The sequence below is a fragment of the Astyanax mexicanus genome, chromosome 4 (genome assembly GCF_023375975.1).
Source record: "Astyanax mexicanus isolate ESR-SI-001 chromosome 4, AstMex3_surface, whole genome shotgun sequence".
Classification (NCBI taxonomy): domain Eukaryota; kingdom Metazoa; phylum Chordata; class Actinopteri; order Characiformes; family Acestrorhamphidae; genus Astyanax; species Astyanax mexicanus.
The window spans coordinates 6,695,198-6,719,082 of record NC_064411.1 but is presented as its reverse complement, the minus strand read 5'-3'; the positions used below and the strand labels follow the sequence as shown (position 1 = coordinate 6,719,082).

General features: G+C 36.3%; 3 protein-coding genes across 7 annotated transcripts in view; 2 read left to right on the top strand and 1 right to left on the bottom strand.

Annotated features, from left to right (window-relative positions):
* LOC111188977 (NACHT, LRR and PYD domains-containing protein 12) overlaps positions 1-23,885 on the top strand; it is a 900,554-nt gene that overhangs the window by 298,667 nt on the left and 578,002 nt on the right. For all 3 annotated transcript variants that reach the window (XM_049476912.1, XM_049476914.1, XM_049476913.1), the window contains exon 10: positions 15,444-15,617. In XM_049476912.1, coding sequence (XP_049332869.1) covers positions 15,444-15,617 — 174 coding nt within the window. The remainder of the gene's footprint in view (positions 1-15,443; positions 15,618-23,885) is intronic.
* The window catches only part of LOC111196387 (NACHT, LRR and PYD domains-containing protein 12-like), a 798,826-nt gene that overhangs the window by 365,266 nt on the left and 409,675 nt on the right, over positions 1-23,885 (bottom strand). The window lies entirely within an intron of this gene.
* The window catches only part of LOC111196674 (gastrula zinc finger protein XlCGF49.1-like), a 238,905-nt gene continuing 216,845 nt past the window's right edge, over positions 1,826-23,885 (top strand). The window contains exon 1 of the mRNA XM_049478357.1: positions 1,826-1,914. The gene's annotated coding sequence lies outside the window, so the exon portion shown is untranslated. The remainder of the gene's footprint in view (positions 1,915-23,885) is intronic.

Sequence of the window (23,885 nt, the reverse complement as noted above, 5' to 3'; positions counted from 1 at the left end):
GGCGCTCCGCCCAAGCGTTTTACAGGGCGCGCAGCCCGTTACTAACAGCAACGCATGCTTTGGGGGCGGTCCCCGCGCATGATGGGCTCGATGCCCAACCTAGATGCATGTTTTGGCCATGGCCCTCACTAACAGCAACGCATGCTTTGATTGGGCTCGACGCCCTTGTGTATGAATGTAGGGCCCGCGGCCCGTATGTTTGGGGGCGCACCCCTCGCCTAACACCATTTTCTTCTTGCTAACGTCTCTTCCTTCTTCCCCTTCTTCACTCCTCTGTCACACAACTTCCCTTTGATCTCCTTTAGGTCCTGTATTAAGTTTTTCTACCTTCTATTATTTCTGAACTTTACTATTTAAGTCGCTTTAGACAAAAGCGTCTGCAAAATGATATGTATTGATGAATGCAGAACTAATTAAAGAACGAAAGAAATGAATGTTTGAATGTAGGCACATGGCTTGTATGTTTGGGGGCATTCCCCGCGCATGCTCTGATGAATAGATAACTGAATGAATATGTAATGATCTAATGAATAAATGAATGAATGAAGGGCTCGCCACCCGTACGCTTCGGGGGCGCACCCCGCTTGGGCTCGTAGCAAGCGAATGTATGAGTGAAGGGCTCGTGCCCGTACGCTTCGGGGGCGCACCCCGCTTAGGCTCATAGCAAGCGTATGTATGAGTGAAGGGCATCGACCCATACTAACAGCATGGAAAGTTGGCGCAATGCAAGCGCATCACTGGACACTACACCCACGTTAACTCTGCTTGTTACTGCACAGGTCACCCACATTTAGTTACATCAAGCATGTGCTCACTTAACACAATCCACGAGTTAAATGCTAATAAACTCACTCATGCATGGGGGTATCCAAGGTATAAAAGGAAATGCTTCACTGTCCACAATCACCGGTGCTAAAGAGCTATCATTTAAAAGTACGGTATCGTTTATTATTATGCTGAATATTAATCAAACGTTTCTTTTATTACAGGATGTAGGATAAAGTAAAGATCTACCGGTGGGTATATATATGTATATTAATTCTTTCACTTTTGGGGTTGGCTCCGCCCCTGTCTCCAATGTACGACAGGATCTGCAGAGCCCAGATGTATCAAGTCCTGGGCCGATGATGGGGCCTACGCCAAAGACTCTACTAGAAGACTGTTTCATTATAACCTCTTCATATATGTATCTTTGTTTTTTGCTAAATATGTTAAAACATTAAATCGTGCAACTGACAACATTTCTTCCGGAGTCGTAATAGTAGAAATGTAGATAACTGATGGTGATATATAACAGCTCATGAGCGCTTGTTTCCCTCTGCACCGCTCCTAAACTACAGCTTAAGCAGTAAGAAATAAATATACCTAAAATACTAAGAATATCTCCTCTCCTAATATTTGAACTTTAATCTCGAAGCGAACTGTTTTTATTTTTTAAGAGTGGCTCTTAAACGCTGTGGCACATGCGCAGATGTACTTAAACATTCCGATTGGGGATGTAATCGGGTACAGGTGTTTACAAGGCTGTCATTCTTCTTTGTATCGAATTTTTAAAAAGATTATCCACCTCGTTCGATCGAAAATTGTATTCGGAATGGCCTCAATCGGACCACTCTATTCCGATAGATATGTTTTCATGGACGTGCTCTATTCCGATTGAGCCAGTAATTCGATTGCTAACGGATTGTTAGGCTGCATGTATCGTTCTCTGTTTGTTTTGTTTTGTTAGTTTATCAGGTTTTGTTTAATGCAGTTCTGATGATAATGTCATTATTGTAAGAATAAAGGTTTTATTGTAACGGCTGATCTGTTCTCAGGGGTCGGTGTCGGCAGTGTTCAGCTGTGTGTGAATGAAGAAGAGTAAATGATGGATCTTCAGAACTCCAGCAGTGGAGGAGGACCTCCTGTCCTAAAGTGAGTAAATTAAGTGATGGGTTTAATATGTAAAGTAGTTTTGTATTGTAATGGTTTCAGCTCTAATCCTGGAGCTGTGATCTGCATATTTTACAGTTTTAAAATATTGAGAACAGAGTCAGAACCCTGTACTTTATTTAAACAAAGAGAAACGCTTAACAAACCAGCCAGTTATTCTTATAGTAGAATGTGTTTCTAATCTGTATTTAAAGTACATATCTGACTTTAATATCTAATAGTTAATATTAATAATATGTTTCCTTCTGGCACAGTAACAGTATTAGGTGGTTGCTATAGTGATATTATACTGTTGCTGGGTGGTTGCTATGGTATGGGGTGGTTGCACATTTATGTTCAAAAATATGGTCCATATATTTTAACATAAATGTGACGATTTGCTCAAAATCTGGATCTGAGGATCCGTCTCGGATTTTACCACACGCTGTCTGAGTTTACATTAGCATTAGAAATGAGGAAATCCTGATGTGCTGCATTTATATAGATCAGATGGAAGTGATTGGGTTTTTGTTAAAGCTGTGGAATGAAGCTTCTCACAGAAAGACTTGTTCTATTCTGTTCTGGGGTGGGTTTCCCGAAAACGATCAATCTTAGGGAATAACGAACGAACTAACGAATGACGTGAGTAAAGAACGAGCCAGTTCTGCGAGTGTTTCCCAAAGAGCTTCGCAAAGTGAAAATTAACGAACAAGGTTAAAGAACGTCTTTGTTGACTCCTCCCCCGAAACAGCGCGCTCAATCGATCCACAAATATCGATTCAACACTGCAATATGCAGTATTTATTCACTATTAGACCATAAAAACGTAGAACTGTGTTGTAATCATCAACATTATACATATTCTGAAATTTAAATTACAAAAGGATGTACTTTGGCATTAATAAAATACTCCTAAAGATACATATGACTAAATAAATAATAAAAAATCTAATCTATTTTAAAACATTAAACTTTTCTTACTTTTTTAAAATTATTATAGTTAATATATATTATATTAATAGATATTATACTAATTTTATTAATAGTAATATTGATAGTAATATTAATGTATTATTATTATTATTATTATTATTATTATTATTATTATTATTATTATGAATAATTATATAAAAATAATATAAAATATATAAAAAATAAATTATATAAAAATAATATAATAATACTTATACGTATGTACCTGTTTTTTTAAACCAACCAAAATATGTTTTATATACACTCTATGAGGCTCCTGCTCATCCTAAATCACTCAGTTGAGTTTAGGTCAGGGGATTGTGAAGGCCATGCACCTTTTTGTTTACTAGACAATTCCATATGCGTCAATTAATCGTTTTCATGGTTTTAATATTAATCGCCAATGTAAAAAAATAAAATAATTAAATGAGACGTGTCCAACTTTTGACTGGTACTTATATATTTGCGAGCTGACACACCCCAGAGTTTGCCCAGATGAACGGCCACAATGTTGGTTAGAAGCACCTAAATAAAGAATAATATTAAATATTACCTGCACATTCACCGATACCCTTTACAATACGTGTAGGTGGGATTAAAGACACCGCAGGCGTCCCCTGCACCGGACCTACTTTGCAGCTTTGCTTAAACCGTGAGCATCATCTGCAGGAATTCACTGATTGCATTTCTTGCAGCATTAATGTCAAGAACTCTAGCATCGCTAATCTGGATTTTAATGATTTATTCGTGGGTTTGATTGGTCAATTCCAATATGCCCAGTTATACTACAAGCCACAGACAAAGTTGGCATTACAATATAATATAATATAATATAACATAACATAACATAACATAACATAACATAATATAATAATATTGATAATTATATAATAATATAATTGATTATAATTAATAGTAATATAATATAATTGTTCAACCACGGAAATAATATTTTTTCTTCTTCAAAATTGGCGGTCCCTGGTGTTTAAGGTGCTGAACTGCAAGTAGAGATCCCTTAACCCCTTTTAACAGTGGCCAAAAAATTGAATTTTCGCCTGTTTTGAGGGTCCCTCTATTCAGCTTTGAATATTTTTTTAACTGTACACTGTACCCTGGTGATCAATGGCTCATATGAAAGTAGATACTTGGGGTCCAAAAATGGACCCATTGGTTTTCAGTATTTGGTAAATTAAATAACCTATTATTGATGATACATTTTGACAATTTTTCAAAAAAAATTAAAATCGCCTATTGTTTTCACATACAAATCATCATATCTTTAAATAACATGATGGTATCAAACTAATTCTGCTTATACAGGTGCACTAACTACTTGTCCATGAGCAGCCAAAATTTTATTTATCTACCTATAAGCCTATAACTTTTATTAAAGTTTAACCAAAGTGTGCCAAAAACGTCTCCAAGTGTCCCAAAATGTGTCCAAATGGCACAAAGTTCCCCAATGGCCAAAAACTTCTGTATACAGCCACAAATCTCTGTAAATGACTCAAAAGTAAAAAGAAAACTAATATATATACATAATATCATATATATACATACATATATATATACATAATATACATAAGTATATATATATATATATATATATATATATATATATATATATATATATATATATATATACATATATATACATATGGCCGAATCAATAGTGTTACACTGATGAGTTAATGTACAATTGCTCCCCAGAATCACTCAAACAGCTCCAGCAAAACTTCTGATAAGTGTAAAGTTTTGTTCGTTGAACGCTCCACGAAGCGCTTTGCTTCCAAATAACAGTGAACGCACCTCAAAACAACACACCGTCTGCATCCGCTCTCCCTCTGGGTCAGGAACCTCCTTATTTACTGCTGATTCGCCAAAACTCGCTGATTGACAGCCTTCCAGACCAATGATATAACGCCTCGAACCGCTGCGTAAAGGCGGAGCTAAGCTGAAACACAGAACCATAGGCGGAGACGGGAGCGCATACGCACGGCTGTATCTCTGGCTCTGATTGGTCTATTTTGACACACAATGGCTCGTTTGAAAGCTGAAAGTGTCTACAATTGGACGAAACGGCTGTCAGTCAAAGTCAATGGAGCTTTTCGAATTTCCCGCTGTCTTTTTTTCGACGCTGAATAAATTATGTGCGCTTTTCTAACGCTAAGTCCTAACGCTCTGAGTCTGATTACAAAAAAACAAAGCGCACTGGATTATAATACTCTGATGGATTTTGAAGAGGACATCTGTGGCTAAATGGAAAGCTGTATACTACTTTTATTTCTCAACCCTGATGGATTAAATTTCGATGGGGAAGTTCAGGATTTAAATGCTCCAGGGAAAAATAGCGTTTTTTTCATCTTGGGTGAGTAAGCTGTTTAACATGTATAAAGCGGTTTTATTCGGGTTTAAACTGTATTTTGTAGTTGCTGTAGGTGTTTATGATTTTTTAAGGTGATAAAAGTTAAAGTTAAGTTAATTGTTTTGGTTCTGTAGTGAGAGCTCTGTGTGAGGCGCCTCTTTGTGTGTGCTCCAGCGTGTATCACCCCTCCCCCCTCTACCCCTCCTCCCGTCTCACTGCCTGCACTCACACACACACCGCTGCACAGACACACAGTGAAGGCTGTCCCCCGTCATATCAGAGCGTTTTTACGGCAATAACATTGTTTATTTGTTTACAATTAATCAAAATGTCCGCCGAGTCGATTTCCATTCCGCCGGCGGAATGGCCTGGGTGAGGGCACTCGTTAATCTGCGAGCGAGTTTACGTAGTACTTTAGTTACGCACTGGTTTGGGAAACACTCTTTAATTAACGATCAATCTTAAGTACGAGTTAACGAAGTTCTTAGCGTTACGAAGCTTTCGGGAAACCCACCCCTGATCTGTATCTCTGTTAGAGTTCAGTATAAAAATATACCTTTTAGTTTATAATACAGTATAATTGTGTAGCTCTTACCAATACATGTTATTAACTAGATACAGATCTATAAAATACATATAGTAAATATGATCTAATCAGGTGATGACATTGTGACATCATAAACACAAATATATTCAACAGTATTGTTAAAGAAATTAAAATATGTATATTTATTAGACGAGCGTTTTTCAGTTTGGGGCAGCTGACAGAAAGCTTCGGGACGCTTCTGGGACGGTTATGAAGAAGTTAGTCTGGAACCTGTGAATAAGTTTTAGTAAAGGAACACATTACTCCACACTTTACTCTCATCATGGATCATCATGAAGATCTGTTTACAGGGAGAAGAGAGCAGCATCTCCAGCCCCCAGTGGAGTGTCTATGAAGAGTGACCGGTCCATGATGAATCCTCCAGTGTTCAGCAGTGGAGGAGGAAGTTCTGGGTCTCGGTAAATCACTGCACTAAACTACTGTTCTGGGGTGGGTTTCCCGAAAACGATCAATCTTAGCGAATAACGAACGAACTAACGAATGACGTGTGTAAAGAACGAGCCAGTTCTGCGAGTGTTTCCCAAAGAGCTTCGCAACGTGAAAATTAACGAACGAGGTTAAAGAATGTCTTTGTTGACTCCTCCCCCGAAACAGCGCGCTCAATCGATCCACAAATATCGATTCAACACTGCAATATGCAGTATTTATTCACTATTACACCAAAAACGTAGAAATGTGTTGTAATTAACAACATTATGCTCCTAAAGATACATATGACTAAATAAATACTCGAAAATCTAATCTATTTTAAAACTTATTTTTTACATTTTAAAACTATTATTGTTAATATATATATATATATATATATATATATATATATATATATATATATTATATTAATAGATATTATACTAATATTAATTTATTATTATTCTAATTATATTATATTAATATTATAAAAATAATATAATAATACATATACGTATGTTATGTTCCTGTGTGTGTGTGTGTGTGTGTGTATATATATATATATATATATATATATATATATATATATATATATATATATATACACACACACACACACACACACACACACACATATATATATATATATATATATATATATATATATATATATATATATATATATATATTACATTTTAAACCAACAGAAATATGTTTTGTACTTTATACTGTGAAGCTCCAGCTCAACCTAAATCACCATCTCAGTTGGGTTTATGTCAGGGGATTGTCAAGGCCATGCACCTTTTTGTCTACTTATTCCATTTGCGTCAATTAGTTTTCATGGTTTTAATATTAATCGACAATGTAAAAAAAAAAAAAAATACATGGAATGAGACGTGTCCTACTTTTGACTGATATTTGCGAGCTGACACACCCCAGATTGCCCAGATGAACGGCCGCAATGTTGGTTAGAAGCACCTAAATAAAGAATAATATTAAATATTACCTGCACATTCACCGATACCCTTTACAGTACGTGTAGGTGTGAGTAAAGACACTGCAGGCGTCCCCTGCACCGGATACCAGGGATTTTCCAAATAGCATGGAAATATACTGTATTGTGCTGTAATTCCCGGGCTGGTGGGAAGTGTATATAAGTGTGTATTTGCCACATAACAGCCTGATTACAGAATCCACGGACTTGGTGACTTTGCAGCTTTGCTTAGACCGTGAGCATCATCTGCAGGAATTGACTGATTGCATTTCTTGCAGCATTAATGTCAAGACTTCTATCATCGCTAATCTGGATTTTAATAATTTACTCGTGGTTTGATTGGCCAATTCCAATATGGCCAGTTAGACTACAAGCCACAGTTGGCATTATAATATAATATAATATAATATAGTATAATGTAATTTATTCACTCTTTTACTCACTCGTCAACCGCTTTATCCGTTAAGGGGCGCGAGGGGGGGAGTCTATACCAGCCGGCATCGGGGGGAAGGCAGTATACACCCTGGACAGGATGCCAATCCATCACAGGGCAGACAGACACACAGGCACATCCACTCACACACTCACACCTAAGGGGCAATTTTTATCCGACATCTAATTAGCCTGAAGTAATTTCTTTGGACTGTGGGAGGAAACTGGAGCACCCGCAGACACGGGAAATAATATAATATAATATAATATAATATAATATAATATAATATAATATAATATAATATAATATAATATATTTTAATATAATATAATATAATATATTTTAATATAATATAATATAATATAATAATTATATTGTAATATAATTGATTATAATTAATAGTAATATAATATAATTGCTTCAAACACGGAAATTATCATTTTTCTTCCTTAAAATTGGCGGTCCCTGGTGTTTAAGGTGCTGAACTGCAAGTAGAGATCCCCTAAAGAAGCTCTTAAGAATAACGACTGGGTGAGGGCACTCGTTAATCTGCGAGCGAGTTTACGTAGTACTTTAGTTACGCACGGGTTTGGGAAACACTCTTTAATTAACGATCAATCTTAAGTATGAGTTAACGAAGTTCTTAGCGTTACGAAGCTTTCGGGAAACCCACCCCTGTTCTGAGAGTGAAGCTCTTCAGTTCCTGATCTTTATTAAAGATGTGCTGTGTGTTGGAGTTTCACTGTGTAAATGCTGGAGTTTCACTGTGTTTAATGTTAACAGAACTGAAACCCAGAGAGGAGCTTCTCCAGAACCCAGCTGTGTTTCTATGAAGAGTGACGCGTCCATCATTATTCCTCCTGATTTCAGCAGTGAAGATATGACCTCTGACCCACAGTGAGTGAAACATCACTTACATTGTTTACTGATTTTTACTATCATTACCTTTTTAAACCATATAACACACACACACACACAAACACACTCCCACACACACACACAGTTTTTCTGTATGTAATGATCGTTGTACACAGCTGGGTGTGATGGGGAGGCGGGGTTTAGATTAGACTGACGTCAACAATGAGAGTAAATTACAATATCAGCTACAGATTGGAGAATTACACATATATCTATATTAGGGGTGTGTGATACTGATAAAAACTATCAAAATATTTTTTTATTTTGTCATATAAAAAACATAATAAAATATTGAACAGTGCACCATGTGACCTACCAGATATCCTTGAATAAAAGCATCCGTGTTAGATTGGCAAAACTAAATTATATTTATATAAGTTATATCAATCAAATTAAAACATTAATTGTATTAATCACAACAATATCCTGTGAAGGGACAACAATCATTGTGCAGTGTGTTGTGTTTGGCAGACTAGATTATTTTTTGCTGTATTTCTAATGTCAGTATAAATGAGAATATTTTAATCTGCTGAGTAACTGATTTTAACTGAGAGCTTTAATGGAGGAAATAAACTCTAGAGTAGCTCCATATTCCACCTTCAACAGAATGAAAAGAAAAAAACATGCCTTCAGCTGTGTGTGTGAGTGTGTGCGTGTGTGTGTGTGTGTGCGCGTGTGTGTGTGAGAGAGAGCATGGGGGAAAGAGAGAGAGAGAGATTTGGAGGAAAATGAAAGTGTGAAGTGTGAATGAAAAACCCGCAATGGTCACAGAAATAACTTCAACATGACAAAAGTAATAATAAATAAATAATATTCTATGAAAATAAATATATGAAAATCTGACATTGATTTTGAACTGTGTGTGACCGCAAGAACATTCAGATGATTATATTTATTTATATAAAAACACTTAAATAAATAATAGCTCGACTACGCCACCTGTGGAATTTCACCTCTGGAAATATGGTTCAAATACCCCTTTGAAAACACCTTTATAGCACACAGGTTCATTTGAGAGGAAATAAAATTTACTGGCTGGCAAATTCTTTTAAAATGTTACCATCAAATGTCAATTTAAATTATGCACACTTGGGCTATTTAGGCTAGGTTCACAGTTGAGAATACACAAATCACACACACACTACAAAACCTCCAATAAAGGTGACTCCATCACAGCAACCCCAGTGTAAGAGAAGTGAAGAGGAAAAAGGAAACTCCCAAGAGGATAACCAGTCAGCCCAAAGGAGAACTTGTGCTGAAGTTCTATTAACAGAGTAAAAATAGACAGATGGTTAATAATTTATATCACAGGTTATACCAGTTGACCCAAGCAAGTATCAATAATGAAACACATAATTCAACACCAAAACCCAGGTACAAAGAGGGTTGACCCAATAACACAATATTAAACAAAATAATAACCAAAAAAATATTAGGATCAAAAATAAATAAAATCCAAACGAAAATAAAGAAGAGAAACAAAATTAATAATTCAACCCCATGGACTAGATGCCGAATTAGAGCAGTCAATTATAAAATATCAAATCGGATTAAATACAATATAGGCAAAACAGCCCAGGCCAAACACCAGCCTAGGCAAAACAGCAGCAGACACTAGGGAAGAGAGTGTGCTTAATGCCACCTCGACACGGTCAATCGGGCACTTCAATGGGACACCTAAAAACAAAACAATTTATACAAATAAGAAAAATTATTTTAAATGAAGGAGCCCTTAACCCCACAACTAAGCAAACCCACCTTTAAGCTGGAATCAATATAAATACTTGCTTTAGGTCACCCTGCTTTCAGTATCTGAAGTAATAGGCTCATTTCATGCAAAAATCTACAAAAAGATTAACAATCCCCATTAAAACAAAAGAGCCCAGAAAAACTTCTAAAGAGATTAAAGGTGAATCTTAAGCTCGAGGAGCATCAGTGTCAGATCACACCATCTCAATCCTATTGAGCATCTTTGGAAGGAGCTGAAACATGGAGCCGTCTGGAAAAGCTCTTTCAAACCTGAGACAGCAGGAGCAGATAACTCATGAGGAGTGGACCAAAATACCTGCTGAGAGCTGCTGGAATCATTTAATTGCAGTGATTACCTTAAAAGGTTGTGCAACTAAATATTAAATTAATGGTTACAATTTTTTATGCCCAGGCCTGTTTCATGAGATTTTTATATATATTTTAAATAATTCTGTTAAAGCATGGCTGAAAAGCAATATCTGACTTTCATATGTTCATTTTCATAGCATTTTTATTTATTATTACTTTTGTCAGATTCTAGTTATTTCTGTGACCAATGTGGGTTTTTCTTTCATTAACCACGGGGTACCAACAGTTTTGTCCATGTGTGTATGAGTGCTCTGTTCTGTCCTCTTTTATGCTAAATTAAACCCAATTAATGCTACTTCTGCTTATATAAAGCTTATATAAGCGCTGAATCGTTTCTGATAACTGTACGAAAATTATTCTCCACTCAAAGCTTTATGACACAGAGCACATTAGCGCCATCTGGTGGCCAAACCACAAAGTGCTTTATGTGTCTGGTGGAACTTTTTCTAAATTTCTAATTATTGTTCAGTGCATTTAAACCATGCTGTTTATTGTTTCTTTAATATCATGAATAAAACTTCATAATCTGTAGTGCATATATTTATCATCTCAGTTGCTGGGGTGAGTGCAAACATCCAGAAATGGGAGAATGTGTTCTAGTACAGTACATAGACCAGTAATGTATTCAGAATAAATTAGAATACATTTTAAAACATATTTTGTTAATTGAAATTCTGGAAAACCTTTTAGCTGTTTTCTTTCTAATTACATTTACATTGCTGCTGAGCTACTGAGCTACAGCTACTGATTGCTCACCTGAACGTTTGAGTATAAATACCCCTTAGTTTCAGCTATTAGTTGCTGAGTATTGAATCTAGGTTCCCTAGCTCTTCTAGGACACGTATCTCTTTGTTATTCTGCGTTATCGTTTATTGACCCCTTTCTCTTTTACTGTTTACCCTTTTTGCCTTGCTCAGTTTATTGTTTGTTGCTTTCTGTTGCTTGTTATTAGACCACCCTTCTGCTTATTCCACTTCAGTCTATTTCTCTGTGTACCGACCCTGCTTTCTCCTCTCTACTGGTATGTTGTTTGTTTATGCTGGCTTTATGTTACTGACCCTGCCTGCTTTAGACTATCCTTATCTGCTTGTCCCTTTTGTTAATAAACTGTTTAAACTGTTTGACTGATATCAGCGTGTGTCTCTCTTGGTTCTGGTATTCCTGATACATTTATTTACATTTTATTTTAATTACAGCTTAATCTTTTCTTTGTATCTGTTATTTGCTGCTTTTCTTTATTTTATTAATAATCTCACCATATTTTATTGAAACACGTTTTTTAGATCAGCTGATTTAATAATGTGGATTACAGTGTGGCTTTTCTGTTCATCCACAGTGAGAAGAAAAAAAACTTTTCCAGAAAAGAACTGGACCACATATTCAAGGTTAGTACTGAACCATATATATGATGTTAATCTCCCTGATTTATTTTACATATAAATGTAACTTTACTTTAAAGTTTTGATACTAATCATAATTTATTCACCTTCAGTTTAATAGAGTATTATAACTGTATTATATATTAAATAATGTTGATATTAATGCAATAAGATGCTGCTCAGTAACATGATGTTTAAATCATTTTACAGACCAGAGCATCTATAACTCATTTTCTCATCAGATCAGTGTCATCATCTCTCTCTGTACTGTATCAGCTTTAGTGATTCTCTGATGTTTGTTCTTAATCAGAAGCTGCAGGAGACGTTTTTCTCTCTAGTAAAGAACGAGCTGAACACATTCAAGAATCTCCTAAATCCAGATTACCCAGCATGCTCTGAGGGAGAGGTGGAGGATGATCAGAAGGAGGGGGTGCTGAAGGTCACACTGCACATCCTGAGGAACATGAATCAGGCAGACCTCGCCAACACACTAGAGAGCAGTAAGAGTTCTGGGTCATGAGAATGGGGACCAAATAGTGCTAATTTATTTCCTCAGAGGAGTTCTGCTTTTTAAATTAGAATAATAGGCAATAGTTAACTGGATTTTGTAATTATAAGATATTGTGTCACAGCATCAAATGTATCCTTAAACCTAACAAATATCTACTGTATCAAAGTTGTTCTACACAGGGGTCTCTCATGAAGATCACAGCTAATTACATTTTCCTTATTCTCTTCCTCTGTTATCAGAATTGGCCCCAGCATGCCAACGAAAGCTCAAATCCAAGCTGAGAGATAAATATCAGATACTTAATGAAGGAATATCGGGCCATGTAAAGTCAGCACTTCTGAATGAGGTCTACACAGAGCTCTACATCACAGAGGGAGATGGAGGAGATGTCAATCAGGAACATGAGGTGAAACAGATTGAAGCTGCATCCAGGAAAAAAACAACACAGGAAAGACCAATCAAATGCAACGACATCTTTAAACCATTACCAGAACAGAAACGACCCATCAGAACTGTACTGACTAAAGGAGTTGCTGGAATTGGAAAAACAGTCTCTGTGCAGAAGTTCATTCTGGACTGGGCTGAAGGAGAAGTAAATCAGGACATTCTCTTCATATTTCCACTTCCTTTTAGAGAGCTGAATCTGATGAAGGAGAAGAAGCTCAGTCTGGTGAATCTTCTTCAGGACTTTTTCCCAGAAACACAAGATTTAAAACCAAGACATTATAGGAGCTACAAGATCATGTTCATTTTTGATGGACTGGATGAGTGTCGACTGCCTCTGGATTTCCAGAACAATGAGAACTTGGTGAATATAGAAGAGCTAACCTCAGTGGAGGTTCTGCTGATGAACCTCATCAAGGGGAATCTGCTTCCCTCTGCTCTCCTCTGGATCACCTCTCGACCAGCAGCGGCCAATCAGATCCCTCCTGAGTGTGTTGATCAGGTAACAGAAGTGCGGGGTTTCAGTGACCCTCAGAAACAGGAGTACTTCAGTAAGAGGATCAGGAATCAGGACCTGGCCAATAAAGTCTTCACACACATCAGGTCTTCAAGAAGCCTCTACATCATGTGCCACATACCGGTCTTCTGCTGGATTACAGCCACTGTTCTAGAGAGAATGCTGAGTGAAGCTGAGAGTGGAGAAATTCCCAAAACCCTGACGCAGATGTTCACACACTTCCTGATCTTTCAGATCAAACACAAGAGCCAGAAGTACAGTGGGAATAGTGACATTGATCCTCAGCAGACTAGAACAAGTATCCTGGCTCTGGGGAAACTGGCGTTCCAGCAGCTGGAGAAAGGAAACCTGATCTTCTATGAGGAAGATCTAAGAGAGAGTGGCATTGATATTAGAGAAGTGTCAGTGTACTCAGGAGTGTGTACCCAGATCTTCAGGGAGGAACATGAGCTGCACCTGGGGAAGGTCTTCAGCTTTGTACACCTGAGCGTTCAGGAGTTTCTTGCTGCTTTATATGCATTTCTCAACAGAAAAATTCCAAAAGAACAATCGACTGAAACACAAACCGGTAAACTCCTCAAGTTTTTCAGCAAGTCAACGATGACTGACTTCCTCAGCAGTGCCATTGACAGAGCCTTACAGAGTGAGAGTGGACACCTGGACCTGTTCCTTCGTTTCCTCCTGGGTCTCTCACTGGAGTCAAATCAGACTCTATTACGAGTGTTGCTGACCCCAACACAGAGGATCTCTCACAGCAATGAGGAAACAGTCAAATATATCAAGAAGAAGATTGAGAAGAACTCATCTCCAGAAAAATCCATCAATCTGTTCCACTGTCTGAATGAACTGAATGATCATTCTCTGGTGCAGAAAGTTCAGAAATACCTGAGGAGAGGAGGTGAGCGTCGTCTTCAACAGGCCAGGCTCTCTCCTGCTCAGTGGTCAGCTCTGGTGTTTGTTTTGGTGAACTCAGAAGAAGATCTGGAGGAGTTTAACCTCAGTAAATATGATCCATCAGAGGAGTGTCTTCTGAGGCTGCTGCCAGTAGTTAAAATATCCAGAAGAGCTGTGTGAGTATTTTTATTCAGGCCTTCACACAGTTTTTAATCAACTGCTGATGTGTAGAATCAGTTTCCATTCAATCACTGGTGGATTCACATTATTCACATTGTTACATATAAGCATGCATTATCCTTTGTGTGTAATAATAATTAAACCATCATTTTAATATAAACAGTACATGAGGTTTCTGTCTTAGAATGATTAAATACAATCTTAAAAAAAGGTTTTGGGCAAGTTATATGTTGTTGTTAACATAAATGCACATCTCATAGATAGATAGATAGATAGATACTTTATTTATCCCGAAGGAAATTTAGGGTAGATCCAAGTTTAGATCTACTCTAAAGTAGCACTGTGTGATTTGACTGAAAAAATCATGTCAATATGCTTTGGAGAAATGATGATTAGCAATACAACATAATTTCATATAGAACATTTTAAGTGTCTGTATTTATTTCTAACATATATATGTGGGAAAAGGTGTAATGTTTTTCCAGAGTTTAACTGGGAAAATAGAATAAATTCACATACTCCAAAAAGCCTTGCTCGTTCTCTGTTTTGTTAAACATTTTCTTTTCTATTTTAACTCATTATAATCTGTCCCAGAGCTTTTGGTGAACTGTATGCCCATGCTGATCACAAATAAAGTGGAGAAATCTGCATGTTAACTATTTCAGTATAAAGAAACACCAGTTCTTTAGATATACAATACATTTCACAGTTTAATTCTGTTTTCTATTCTTTGTCAATCCATTCAAATATTCTTCTTTATTGTAAAATCATTTGTTTATTCTTGTTTTTCAGATTAGCTTCATGTAATCTTGAAGTAAAGACGTGTGAAAATCTGGAATCAGTTTTAAACCTGGAAAACTCCTCCCTGAAAGAGCTGGACCTCAGTAACAACGACCTGCAGGATTCAGGAGTGGGGCTGCTCTCTGCTGGACTGAAGAGTGCACACTGTAAACTGCAGATTCTCAGGTCAGTGTTTCAGGTTATCACAGACCAAAATAACAAACAAGACAACAAATAAAAACACGATCAATTAATGAAACTTAATTACACAGAAGGATGTGCAAGGTTAGTCTCAACAGGATGTTGTTTCCAGGATGGCAAAGGAGAGGAGCCCTAAACATCTCTCCCTGCTCAGACTTTTCCATGCCCTTTAATTTGTCATGGTACTGCATCTAGAGACTAAATACAAAAAGAGTAATTGTACTATTTTATGCTCATTTCCTTTTTTCTTTTAACTTTTATGTATGTATGTTTGTATGTATGTATGCATGTATGATAGGAAATGTAAAATGTCTGCATCAAAAAACACATACAACATAGTTCATACATGAGCTAAAAGCACCACATACATATATTGTTGTATTTTTACAAAAAAAAATAAATAAAAGAAAGAAGCTAGGTCCAGCATTCTCTGTGGTAAAGCACAGCACACACTCAGGTTTACTACGCTCTCAGCATAGTAAAAGGGCTGTGCACCTAGTGTAACAAGCTCTGAAAGGGACAGTGTACATGTTACTGAATACTGGCGTTTACATATTTCCACCAGGCCATTTAAATCTTTTCTCCGTTGTAAGCATGTGTGCAATAACAAACACTTCCTGAGTCCAACCCAATGCACCATGCATTCTTTATTCCAGTGCCCCACGTTAGCTTTATCTCCCCTCAAACCTACAAGTATATAATAGTATTTTAAATGACACCATTAATAATTGCATTTTACATTTCTTACATTCATTCTTTTATTTACATTTAAATATCCACTATAAAAACTTGTCTTAAGAAGAACAAATGTAATTACAGTTAATCACAAATGTTGTCATGATTAATCTGATTATATTTCTTAATCAATTTTTAAGAACACACTTTTCACAGGTGGGCAAAACATTTTCCAATGCACAGCAGCAGCAGCGGATTGTGTTTACAATTAAATTTCATACAAACGTTCTGTTTAATGTTATATTATGCTATATTATTCTCTGTTTCACTCCATTAAAAAGCTCACATTAGCGTGCTAAATTTTCATGCAGAAAGTAGGTAACTAGCTAACTCACTAGCTCACTGAGTAGGTAACTCACTAGAACACTGACTAGGATACACACTAGTTCATTAATTAGGTAATTAGCTAACTGACTAGTTACCTACTGAGGTCACTGGCTAGGTAACTTACTAGTTCACTGAATAGGTAACTATCTAATTTACTAGCTCACTGAGTGGGAACTAGCTAATTCACTAGTTCACTGACTAGGTAACTATCATACTTTGTGCATGAATATTTAGTACATGAAACAGAGAATAGTATAACATAATATAACATTGAACAGAACGTTTGTATGAAATTTAATTGTAAAAGTATCTGCTGCTTTGCACTAGAAGCTGTTCGCTCTCCGTTTTTGGAAGGACGCTTTATAACTGGTGGGGTCAGTCTCAGATGAGGGTTCAGGGAACCCGTCAGTCCAGAACCAGCTGACCAATGGAGATTCAAAGGGCCTTCTTCTTAGCCCCGCCCACCCGTGAAAAGTGTGCCAAAACTCAGAAGCAAAAAACTAAAGCAAAAGCAAAGTAGAGATTCCAGAAGCAAAAGTCTATAACAGAAAAATCCAAAAAATCCATAGAAAATTCACAAAAACACAAAAATAAAAATCCAAACTGAAATCTTTTTTCTTTTTTTTCAGCATTAGGGGTAATTAAGATATCTTCTTCACATTTTTTATTGGGACAGCGACTGTTTGGTCTAATTTGAGTAAAAGCCTGTATATTTTTGATAGAATTTAGTCTGAAGAAGAGATATTAAGGAATTCTGAAATTGGTGGGCTAAGTTCTAGTATTGCGTAATCTTTGATTTTTGAGTTTAACATGGATCTAAGTTGGAGATATTCCAAAAACTTGTTCCTATCAATGCTATATTTCTGGGTTGTATGTGAGAAAGTAGCCGAGTTATTGTTGTGTAGAACGTGGTGTAAATGTGTAATACCTTTTTCTTTCCATTTTTCTAGTTTGGGTTTTTTTTGGTGGCGGGGATGTCGGGGTTGTGCCATATGCGTGAGTATTTAGTGGGTGGAAGTCTGGTGTTTGTGTTCTTGTGAATTTTCCACCAAACTGTCAGAGTCGATGATATCATTGGGTTTTTGAAACAAGGGTGGCGATTGATTGTTGTGCTAATAAATGGTAAGTCTGAGATTTGTATTTCAATAATTGATGTTCGTTCTACTTCTCTCTATATTTCATCAGTTTAATTTGGTTTTATCCACTTAATAATGTACTTTAATTGGTTTGCAAAGAGGTATTGTTGGAAATTTGGAGCTTCTAGGCCTCCCTGAGTTCTTTGTTTTTGTAATGTGGTTAATTTGATTCTGGGTGGTTTATTTTTCCAGTAGAATTTAGAGATGATTGTGTCTAATGTTTTAAACCAGGTACGTGGAGTTTGGATGGGAATCCTTGAGAAGAGAGGTAAGAATTTAGGTAATATTGTCATATTGATTGTGGATATTGGCAGGATAGTGGTAGGTTCATCCAGCGTTGGATATCATTGTTGATGGTTGTGAGTAGTGGTCTAAAATTAAGTGTGTGCAGCTCAGACAGCTGGGTGGAAACTTTAATGCCCAGGTATGTGATGTGTTCAGTACACATAGGGATAGGGAGTGATTGAACTGCTGTGTCTGTGTATTTGTGTAGAAATAGTAGAATATCATCTGCATAAAGGCTGATTTTTGTTCGGTAGTGTGGGTATGGATACCTTTTGATATTTGGGCATTGTCGTATAGCTGCTGCTAATGGTTCTATGAAAATAGAGAACAGCAGAGGAGAGAGTGGGCATGCTTGCCTAGTTCCTCTGTGCAGTGTGAAATTCTGTGATATTAGTCCGTTAGTATTTACTGTGGCTTTGGGTGAAGTGTAGAGAGTTTTAATCCATTTTATAAACGATTCTCCAAAACCTAGTTAATGTAGTGTAGTGAAAAGGAATTTCCAGTTAACCTTATTGAAAGCCTTCTCTGCATCTAAAGTGACTATTGCAGTTTTTGACTTATGGACTGTTGTGTGATGTATCAGATTGAGTAGTCTGCGCATGTTGGTAACTGATTGCCTTTGATGAAGCCGGTCTGATCAGGATGTATGAGGGATGGGATAACCGTTTCCAGTCTGGTAGCTAATGTCTTACTTATTAGCTTTGTGTCTGTGTTAATTAGTGACAGTGGCTGGATGGTAAGGTAGAATCTTTGTAGGTTTAAGATGGAGTGATATTGTAGCTGTATTAATGTTGGTAGTCTCTTATTTTGTTTAATTTCTGCTATTACTCTACTGAACATTGGGCCAAATATTGACCAGAAGTGCTTGTAGAATTCTGCGGGAAAGCCATCTGGTCCTGGTGCTTTGTTATTAGGCATCTTACGGAGGGCTTTATGGAGTTCTTCTGATGTTATTGGCTTTTCTAATATGCTTTTTTGTTCTTCAGTTAGTTTGGGTAGATGTATATTATTGAGGAAAGTGTGAATATCTATTGGGTCTGGATCGTGTTCTGGTATAGATAGAGTATAGATTTTTATAGAATTTCCCAAATACTTGATTAATTTCATTTGATGTTTGCCTGATTAGTCTGGTCTCATCTTTGATTGATGGGATTGTTGTTTTTTTCTTTATGTTTTACTTGGTTAGCTAAGAATTTACCAGATTTGTTGTTGTGATTAAATTGTTTATATCTTAGTCGTTGTGTTAAAACTTGACTCCTTCCTTACGGGAAGAGTAAGAGATTATTTTGCCTCTTAGTACTGCTTTCCCAGTTTCCCATAGTATTGTTGGTGTGGTTTCTGGAGAATCATTTATTTCTAGGAAAGATGGCCACTCTTTTTTGATGTAGCTGTCAAATTCTGGGTCTGTAAGTAACGAGGTATTTAGTTGCCAGCTGAAAGTTTTATATAGTGGATTTATGTTCCATATAAGTGAAACTGGTGCATGGTCACTGATTATTATAGGGTGATATTTTATTTCTGATAAATTAGATAAAATAGAATTGCTGGTTAAAAAATAATCAACGCGAGAATATGAGTGGTAGGCTGGAGAACAAGTGTGTCTTTAGGGTTTGAGTTTTTGAGGCGCCAACCATCCCTGAGCCCAAAGTCTGTCATGTATTGTTTAATGATATCTGTTGAATGCCAGTAACATGTATTGTGTGCCATAGTTCATCTGTCTATACACGGGTCAATGATTGAATTAAAGTCTCCTCCAATTATAATTTTGGAATCTGATATATTGTTTATATGGTTGAAAAACTCATGAAAGAAGGATGGGTTCTAAATGTTGGGGCCATACAAACTTGCTATTGTTAAGGGTGTGTTGCTGATGTTGATGTTAATTATGATATATCTACCTGTGTCTGATATAGTGGTGTTGTGTGTGAAGGGGATTTTTTTGTTTATTAGTATTGATACTCCTCTTTGTTTGGAGTTATAGTAGGCTGAGAATATATGGGTGAATTGTGGTGATCTGAGCTTATGATGATTTGTTTCTGATAGATGTGTTTCTTGTAGTAAACAAATGTCTGCCTTTAGTGAAGTGAGATGTTTTAGTACCTTGGTTTGCTTAATCTGTGTCCCGATACAACGAATGTTCTAGTTTATAAATTTAAGTGACATAAATTTAAGACATGTTGTGATGTACGGATTAATAATGTTTATCAGTGATATGATATGAGTGTGCAGATGTTTGAGGATATTTTCTGTTGTGTGTGGGATGGAGTGAAAACAAAAATGCATTTTTCGGATCTGAGATATATAGTAGTAATAAAATAGAGGTTGGTGCAAAGAGATTCAGAAAGGAGTGATTAAATGCAAACAAAGTAGAAGAGACATAACATAAGATAAAAAGTGTTGGATTTGGTGTGACATACGTGTTATGACATTGAGACGTTGCATGCATTAAGTTATTGCTAAGTGGTTCCTTGTGATTTTTATGAGATTTTGTGAACGGATTAATGTGCGTGCATTAGTATATTTGCGGGTGGATGGATGGATGAGGTGGCATGAGGAGTTTTAATAAACAAGTAAATATTAACAAAATAATAAATATAGAATTATAAACAACGTCCTTTGGTCTATCTTGCACATGTTTGAAAATGAACATTATAAATATAATTTTTGTTATTTTTTTACATTTTAGAGTAAAATTCTCATTTCCGCAACATGTCTGTATTAGAATTTCAGTACATTGTTTGGAAATTTTAATATTTAAACATTTAAAACAAAAATACTTAAATGCATTTCATACTATAAACACTTTTAGTAAATAAAAATAAAAGATTTTACATTGAAAATTAAAAGCAATAAAATTAATAAAGAAAAGGAATGTGTCCAACACTAATTTTCTCATCCTCTGCAACAATTTTCAATCATTGTTTAAATCCACAAGGAACTTAAATTTTCAAGGCGTTTTCAACAATAGGGAAGACATTGGCCATGACACTCAAGATGGCTACCATGTAAGCAGTTCTTCTCATATGTTTCTGGATAAAAGTTAAAAGATTGCTCATCAACTTGTCTGCACGACTTTTTCATTGTCATTACCGATATATCAATCTATGTTTTGAGCCTACAGTTTGAAGTTACAGTCTGTATTTTTGATTATAATATAGTATATTAAGGTCTTAATGGACACTGTAAGTGAAAATTTATACAGCCCTCATGGTGCCTTTACAGTTAGCATAAAAGTTTAAAGTCACTCATCCTCCGCAACTGAATTCTCACTTACCGCTACATTTCAATACCTGTTGCGATAATGAGATGCACTGTTTCTGTAATGAGAATTTGATTAGGAAGCATAATACAGATGCCTTTTTACTTCCTGATTGTCAGAACATGAGCGTTACCCTGAACATTTTCTCCAGTAGACCATTCTAACTTAGCTATTGCAAACCACCAGTAGAGGTCACTAATGTTTAGTCTTATCTGTCCTGACACTAAATCTAATTCCGTACACAGAATTAGATGTTAGACCACGTAACCAGAGAGCTTTTTTCCATCTTTGATATATTTTATTGTAATATGCGATGTGTGTTTGTTTACAGGCAGGTAGCTATTGAGGAAAGAAAGGCAGCAGCAAAAGCAAGGCTGTCAAAGTTTAGGGAGAACATTTACAGCAAGAATTACAACATTTAGAAAAACAAACACACATACTCAACGACACAGACAGTTGTTCCAGTTGGAGTTATTTTTACATGATATTATTTGTGTACAGTCCATTCTAAGGAACTGAACAAAAACTGAAATGGATATCATAATTTCATATTTGCCATTTCCAGTGGGAAAATAAAGACAACACGTGATCTGACCAAAAAGTACCATGACAAAAAGAAAAAGCAATGGAGGAAAAAAAGTCAGACATATTACAGAACTGACATATGCCTGACATATGGGCAAAACACTAAAAAAATACATAAAATGACTAAAAATAAAAGTTTGGTCTTAGTAGGCATACAATGCTGGATGGTGCATAAAGATAGACAAGATTTCAGAGTTTCTGAGAGGTCTTTCTTTGACATTTGTTGAATGGTTTCCAGTAGTTAAATGAGCTGTTTTATTAATGAAGGTGCTGTAGTCTACATGAAAGATTCTTTTAAATTGGGTACTTTTACTTGAATAGAATTTTAGCAACGTAAAGGTACTTTAACTTAATTACAATTTTTCAGTAATTTTTCCACCTCTGAGGATAACAAATCACACATAAGAAAGTGTTTAACGAAAGTCAGAGTATAACAAACAAATACGAGTCTTCTGCAGTCGTCTTAAGAATGTCCAACTTGAATGACCATTTGAGATATATCACACATTGATTACAAAATTGTGATGCACAAGCAAAAACAATTTTAGCAAAAGTTAATATGAGCTCAATTCTTTGGTCCACATCAATTCTAATTCCGTATTCACAGAGATGCTTACTTTTGAGGTTTGGGTTTCATGAATTTGTTAATCTGTGTCAACTGTGTTAAGAAACTTTAGTTTTCTATAGATATTTTTTCAGATTTTGTAGTGTTATTTTGTAAAAAAAAGAGACTAATATCAAAGTGCATTATCTTCCTCAGTCTGCTATGTTGTCTTTCTTTCTTGTTTTCTGTCACTCACTCACACATTCTCTTGCTCTGTCTGCAGATTATCTGGTTGTATGATCACAGATAAAGGCTGTTGTTCTCTGGCTTCAGCTCTAATTTCAAACCCCTCCCACCTGAAAGAGCTGGATCTGACCTACAACCACCCAGGAGAGTCAGGAGTGAAGCTGCTTTCTGCCAGACTGGAGGATCCACACTGCAAACTGGAGAAGCTCGGGTAGGTCTGAACTAATAATTATGTTATCAACTTATTGTAAGATAAATATTGTTGTACATGTTGTACATTTTTATCACTCTCGATATTGTCTGTTGTGCTCTTTCATGTGTGTGCACTGTGCCTCACAGGAAAGCAAAGTATTGAGAAAGTTAGGGGTTAATGCTGTGACACATTGCATTGTGGGACCTGTAGTAAATCTAGTTGTAGTCACCAGGTAAACACGGTGGAGCTGCATGTAACCTTCATTCTGTCATTCTGTCTTATTTTTGTTTACACAGCCACTGTTAATTGTTTATGCTCAAGCTGTCTGCACTGAATGCCAAGTATTTTGCTGTATTTCTGTTTTGGCTAATCTGTCTGTTGGTAAAAATAACCAAGGTTTAGTTTTAACTCCAGAACAGGTGGAAAAGTTTAGCTGGTTCTGGTCATGGAGTCAGTGATGGAGAGCTGCCCTGAGCATCGAGTCAGGAGAAAAGTTACCAGATTAAAACTGATCCCCACTAACTTTATACACACTGAGAGTCAAGCACTCCAGCAACCAGCCCATGTCTTTATGGTGAAAATAATCAGTGACTGCAAAACCAGAATCCTTTCTGAACACTTAGGACCCTAACCTACACCCTGTGCAAGGTGGTCTTGATGCTTATTGCTATCTTACTCCCACCAACAGTGTATTTTCATGCTCTTCACCTGTCTTGTTTAAACAGCAACTGTGATTTTGAATATATCTACGCCGATGAAAAACATTGGTCAAGTCCAGGTAGCTGCGCCATTTAAATAGCAATACGCCAAAGTCAGACCGCACCTGGCTCTTAAAGGGAATGGCAAATGACATGGTGATTGGTTTATTTTACGATACATGCTTTTTGCACATTTTGAGCCTCTTTTGTGCAACTTTTCCTATCTTAAAGACACAGTGACACAC